We start from the raw sequence: 6,913 nt of genomic DNA on the forward strand, positions 1-6,913 counted from the left end.
GTATGTGGAGGACTTCTGAAATGGAATGTGAAGGAAAAAAAAAAAAAAGAAAGAAAGAAAAATCCTTCTAGGGATGAGCAAAACTGTTCTGAATCTCCAGCAGCCCCCACAGGTTCCCACCCTATGGGCAGGTCTTCAGAGGAAACTCAAGCTCGAGGCCCGGGATGCCCATGGAGGGTGGAGCCAAAACCATTCATTCCCCGGCCTCTCCTCTACAGTGTGTCTCTCTACCTCTTGTAATTGGCCGGGGAAAGACAACCTTGACAAGAATGGCCTGGATATGGGCACGGCCAAGGCTCCTTAAGCTTTCCCACTCCCTGAGGACCCTCGTGGACCACAGGGACATCAGGCTAGAATGACTTTGTGTCTCAGTTTGCCCAGAGCAGTCCTGGTTTATGGCCCGGGTTAATTACCATAGATCCTCTCGCTCTCAGAAATGCCCTGGTTTGGATCATTTATTATTTCATGACCCAACCTTGAAACAACAGGAAACAGGACACCTACACGCACGGGCCCCTCTGTGTTCCCTGAGCCCAGCAAATGGGACGGCATCCATATAGTTCCCAAACACAGCCACCCCATGCCCATAGTTGACTCCTCTCTGCTGAGACCCGCAACGTTATCATGATCTCTTGATGCTCGCCCTTCTGTCCCCACCACCGGTAATCTATTTCAGGTGCTCTCTCTCCCCCCACACCCAAAGAATTACGACAGCCTACTCTGGGTTCTCCCTGGCCTGAGCCTCTCCTCTCCCCGGTCCAATCCACAGTTCTGCCAGTGACCTTTTCAAAACAGAAAGAGGTCATGCCCTACTCACAAATGTCCAGTGACTCTCCACTACCTACACAGTGAAATCAAGATGGTCCTGTGACCTGCATGCTGCTACCTTTCCTGTTTCCTCTCCTGCCACCCGCTTCCCACCCTGGGCTCTGGTCACACTGGGCCCATGTCCTGCTGCTCTATTTCACCTTCCAGCTCCTCCCAGGACCTGCACTCCAGGGTTATCTCCTGGAAGGCCTTTTCTGATGTCTCTTCCATCCGAAGTAACTGCTCTTGCGGCACCTGGGTGGTTCAGTGGGTTAAAGCCTCTGCCGTCGGCTCAGGTCATGGTCTCAGGGTCCTGGGATTGAGCCCTGCATCGGGCTCTCTGCTCAGCGGGGAGCCTGCTTCCCTTCCTCTCTCTCTGCCTACTTGTGATCTCTGTCAAATAAATAAATAAAATATTTAAAAAAAAAAAAAAAAAGAAGAAGAAGAAGTAATTGCTCTTTCCTCTAACCTCCAAGAGCACTTCCGCCTTTCTCAGTTTGACGTCGGGTATGCTGGCCACTGCCCGGGCATCTGTATCTGTCTCCTGCCTCAACAGCGAGGCTCTAAGGTCAAGAACGGCAGCTCTCTCGATGCCGGACATGCTGCCTGCTCCATGACAGTGCTCACTGTTAAGTGAATCGAATCAAAATCGATAATCCGCCTCAAATTTTCATACCAGAGCGCCCAACAGGTCAGTCAGTCACTCATTCCTGGTGACAGTGTGGTGGGCTCTCAGTGGGCACAGACACAGAACCATTGGTCCCAACACAGTGTCTCTCCTAGGAGCGATGTCTGCTAAGAATTCAGACCCGGAACAGAAGCAAAAATTAACAATCAGGACCACACCAAAATAAAGAGTTTTGCACAGCAAAGGAAACCGTCAACAAAATGAAAAGGCAACCTACTGGATGGGAGAAGATATTGGCAAATGACCTATTCCATAAGGAGTTAATATTCAAAATATACAAAGAACAGCTCAACATCAAAAAAAAACCCACAAATAACCCAAAATGGGGAGAGGACCTAAGTAGACATTTTTCCCAAGAAGACACCCAGATGGCTCACAGACCCTAAAAAGGTGCTCGACATCGCTCGTCATCAAGGAATTGCAAATCAAAACCACAATGGGCGATCCCTCACGCCAGTCAGAATGGCTAGTACCAAAAACACAAGAAATAACAAGGCGTTGGTGAGGATGTGGTAGAGAGGCAACCTCTGGGTTCTGCTGGTGGGAACAGAAATAGACACAACCATTTTGGAAAGCAGTATGGAGGTTTCTCAATAAAAACAGAAATATTGGGGCGCCTGGGTGGCTCAGTGGGTTAAGCCTCTGCCTTCGGCTCAGGTCATGATCTCAGGGTCCTGTGATCAAGCCTCACATCGGGCTCTCTGCTCAGCAGGGAGCCTGTTTGCCTCTCTCTCTACCTGTCTCTCTGTCTAACTGTGATCTCTGTCTACCAAATAAATTAATTAATTAAATAAAATAAAAATAGAAATATCATACATTTGGATATCTACCCAAAGAAAATGAAAACACTAATTCGAAAATACATCTACACTCCATGTTCATTGCAGAATCATTTTTTTAAAAGATTTTATTTATTTGAGAGAAAGACAAAGATAGCAAGAGAGAGCAGGAGTTGGGAGGAGAGAGAGAAGCAGGCTTGCCGCCGAACAGGGAGCCCGATTCCAGGATCCTGGGGTCATGACCTTAACTGAAGGCAGACGCTTAACTGACTGTGCCACCCAGGTGCCCCCATTACATCATTATTTACAATAGCCGAGATGTGGACACAGCCTGTGTTTACTGATAGACAAACAAAGGAAATGTGGTGTGTCTATGTGTTCTCTACATATTTTATATATGCTCTAATTATATATATATATATGAAATGAAATATGTCATAAAAAATATATATATATATGAAATGAAATATCAGTCATAAAAAAGGACCAAGATCCTGCCAAATGAAATTTTCAGAGAAAGGCAAATGCCATTTTTGATTTCACTCATATACATAAAACCTAAAAATGGGGCACCTGGGTGCGTCAGTGGGTTGAGCCTCTGCCTTCGGCTCAGGTCATGATCTCAAGGTCCTAGGACTGCGCCCCTCATAGGGCTCTCTGCTCAGCACGGAGCCTGCTTCCACACACCAGCCCCCTCCCCACCCACCGCCGCCTGCCTCTCTGCCTACTTGTGATCTCTGTCTGTCAAATACATAAATAAAATCTTAAGAAAAAAAATAAAACCTAAAAAAAAATGAACAAATAAACAACAAAAATAGACTCATAAATACAGAGACCTGGTAGTTGCCAGAAAGGAGGAGAGTTGGAGGGTGGGCAAAATAGGTGTAGGGGTTTAAGAGGTACCGACTTCCAGCTATAAAATAAATAATTCCCAGGAATGGAAAGTACAGCGTACGAAATATAGTCACTAATCCTGTAGCAACATTGCACAGTATCATGCAGACGGTAAATACACTTACGGTGCTAAGCACTGCGTAACGTATAGAATTGTCAAATCCCTATTTAATACACCTGAAACTAATATAATATTGTATGTCGGTACTTCAATATATAACATTTTTTAAATTTTTCTTAAAAAAAGGATCTGGACCTAACTAGAGTTGCCCAGAATTCCTTGCTGTAGAAACAGCACACCAAACTAAAAGGCTTTTGCATCGCAATGGAAACCATGCACACAATGAAAAGGCAACCTACCGAATGCGAGAAGAGAGGGTACCTCCTGGAGAAAAGGCAAGCTTTCCTTCACCCCCCATCTTCTCGCGGGGGGCAACCCCCTTCAAGGCCAGGCGTCACTCTCACCGGTTCATCAGTCCTCCCCTGACTCCTACCATAAGGGCTCTCACCCTCCTCGAAACTTCTGACTTCTAATCTGCTCTAAATTAGGTACCATCTTGAGTCATCTTTCGTCCTAAATTTACATCTGTGTTTGGCTTAACAGGGAGATTTGGCCAGATGAGGGCAGATAAACAAGGGCTGGGATTAAATCCCAGGCCCCTCACCTTTTCTGTCTGGATACTCCTTCCTTTCTAGCTTAAAACCTTCCCGTGTGGCTCCATAAGGAGCTGATTTGGTCAGAAAAAGCCACTCTTTGAGTTAGGACATTTAACCTGGTGCCTCAGGAGGCTAAAAACAGCTGGAGAGCTCTGGTGGCCAATTCCTGATTAGGAAGTGGGCTCCCAGGTGGAGACCCCCCTTCACCCTGGCCCTGTTGTGCACCAGACAGCAGAACCCCTTTTTCCTAGAGAACACGTGAACCCGCAGCAGGCTGCCGCAACACCGCCCCCTTACAAAACCGTCAGCGAGGGTTCTAGCCCCTCACCTCGAATAAAACTAGAGGAAACCACAGAGCCGAGCACCGACGGGAACCAAGCGGGAGATGGAAACAGATGGGGGCTGTCGGGCACCCGCCAACTCTTGCAACCTGACGTCCGACCAGAGGGCTCCCACTGGGAGGGACCTTTTCTCCAAGAACCCTCTCCAAGTCTCCTCTGCCGAGTTCCCTGCACTTCCCCTGGGGCCAGCCCCAAATCGTAGGCCTCTACCCAGGAGCCTGCCCCTCCCATGCCACCCCGCTCCTCCCTCACCTTCCTGCCCACCCACCTGCTTCGGTCTGGGTGGCAGGAAGGGAGGTGCTGGGCACCAGCCGTGAAGAGCAACCCACCCCCCCACACACACACACAACACAACCTCTCGCTCAGAGCTGCCGCCGCCCACACCCAGGCTGCGTCCCCCACGGGCCTCGCGGTCCTCCCCCGCCATGCCTCTCACCGAGCCCTGGACCCCCAGCCCGTGGACGCCGTCCTGGGACTACTCAGGGTCCGGCGACCTGGAGGACCTGGAGGACCTGGAGCTGTGCCGGGTCCGGGACCTGCCCTACAGCTACGCCTACGTGCCCGTGCTCTACCTGGTGGCCTTCGTGGTGGGCCTGCTGGGCAACTCCTTCGTGGTGTGGCTGCTGGTCGGGCGGCGCGGCCCGCGGCGGCTCGTGGACACCTTCGTGCTGCACCTGGCCGCCGCCGACCTGGGCCTCGTGCTCACGCTGCCGCTGTGGGCCGTGGCCACGGCGCGCGGCGGCCGCTGGCCCTTCGGCGAGGGCCTGTGCAAGCTCAGCGGCTTCGCGCTGGCCGGCACGCGCTGCGCAGGCGCGCTGCTGCTGGCGGGGCTCAGCGTGGACCGCTACCTGGCGGTGGTGAAGCTGCTCGACGCGCGGCCGCTGCGCACCCGGCGCTGCGCGCTGGCCGCCTGCTGCAGCGTCTGGGCCACGGCGCTCCTGGCCGGCCTGCCCTCCCTGGCCTACCGGGAGCTGCAGCCCCTCCCCGGCGGCCGGGGCAGCCAGTGCGGGGAGGAGCCCTCCGACGCCTTGCAGGCGCTGAGCCTGCTGCTGCTGCTGCTCACCTGCGCGCTGCCCCTGGGCGTCAGCCTGGTCTGCTACTGCCTCATCTCGCGCCGCCTGCGCCGGCCGCCGCACCTGGGCCGGGCCCGGAGGAACTCGCTGCGCATCATCTTCGCCGTCGAGGGCGCGTTCGTGGGCTCCTGGCTGCCCTTCGGCGCCCTGCGGGCCGTCTTCCACCTGGCGCGCCTGGGGGCGCTGCCGCTGCCCTGCGGCCTGCTGCTGGCGCTGCGCTGGGGCCTCAGCATCGCCACCTGCCTGGCCTTCGTCAACAGCTGCGCCAACCCGCTCATCTACCTGCTGCTGGACCGCTCGTTCCGCGCCCGGGCCTGGCGCGGGGTCTGCGGGCGCCCCGACCGCCCGGCGCGCGGGGGCAGCTCGGCGTCCTCGCTCTCCAGGGACGACAGCTCCTTGTTCCGGAGCCCCGCCGGCAGCTGCGAGAGAGCGCGGACGGCTAGCGCTGGCCCGGCCCTGCTCTAGCTTGTCCCCCGCCTGGGGAGGTGGCGGCCCCGGAGCCCGCAGGGGAGGGAGGCCCCGGGGAATCGAGCGGGAGAAACTCCCCAGACCTGCCTTCTCTGCTGCCGGCAACGCGCTCGGGCCGGCCCTGCCTGGACTCCCAGGGCCGCCTCCATCAGCTTTCTCAGGACCTCAGCGCTTTTGGAACTCCCGCCCCCAAACCAGCCTGCTGAGAGCAGCCGTTCTCTCAGCCCAGTGGGCAATGGGGCTGATTTCTTCAGTCCAATAAAGGTCTAAGGAGATGAAGCAGACAGCAATCTGGACACCCACAGGTTCGCCAAGTAGAAGGAAGGGAAATGGTTTCCTTCTCTGCCCCATTGGGAATGGAGCTGGTCAGAATACCAGACACAGCCCACCACCCCCCAAAAGCTATGCCATCTCCAGCTATGCTTTCTCTGAACCCCTACAATAGCCACTGCCTTCTGAGAAATACCTTCTCGAAGTCAGACCCTCTGGCCCTCTCACTCTCCAAAAAATTCGGCAGAATATGGGAATTGAATGCCCTTTTGCCTTTAGTCATCTTTGTAGCTGTCTATGCTGTATCATTAGTCACTATCAGTTCATTTTCCCCGGGGTTTGCATTTTCAAAGCTCACCAAAGCCGTGGGGACTAGCCTCAGTGTGCACTGTCCACTTAATTCCTCCTGACAATTTCCCCGAAAGTGCTAGGCCTACCCTAGTTTTGTATCCTCTCCCCATCCCCATGAAGCAGATGGACCTACTCTGGAAATTATCTTGGCCCTTCCCTCTGGACAGAAGATTCTGAAATCTTTCACCAGACATTCAAATTCTCTATCACTCAGCCGGGGACACCAGAATCGTCCGTGTCAGTTACCGTTCTCAATAAAAACTTGCTAGCCTGAGCTTGACAATCATGTCTTTCTTTACTTGAGCAGTGGGAGTGAAATGAATGTTGGGAGGAAAATCCAATCCTGGGTCAGACAAAATCAATCCAGTAGTTGAGGTTAACCTTGGATGATCAGGATTTAGTGCAATGTCAGGAACCTAGACGGTTAGCGGCACCATTGAGGGTGCAGTAATCCTACAGAAAGGCAGCAAATCCTTTGCTTTTATTATTTTAAAGGACGTTTCACATCTTGAAGGTTACATTAAAAAAAAAAAAAAAAAGACGTAAGGGCATCTGCTAGCCAAGTGTCACTTCAAAGAGGAAATG

General features: G+C 53.1%; 1 protein-coding gene across 1 annotated transcript; it reads left to right on the top strand.

The window, feature by feature from the left end:
• Positions 1-4,504: 4,504 nt before the first annotated feature.
• GPR25 (G protein-coupled receptor 25) lies at positions 4,505-6,602 on the top strand. Its single transcript, XM_059413066.1, has one exon. It carries the CDS (start codon positions 4,592-4,594, stop codon positions 5,702-5,704), a length of 1,113 nt encoding a protein of 370 aa, XP_059269049.1. The 5' UTR covers positions 4,505-4,591; the 3' UTR covers positions 5,705-6,602.
• Positions 6,603-6,913: the final 311 nt, after the last annotated feature.

Source organism: Mustela nigripes, chromosome 10, assembly GCF_022355385.1.
Source record: "Mustela nigripes isolate SB6536 chromosome 10, MUSNIG.SB6536, whole genome shotgun sequence".
Taxonomy (NCBI): domain Eukaryota; kingdom Metazoa; phylum Chordata; class Mammalia; order Carnivora; family Mustelidae; genus Mustela; species Mustela nigripes.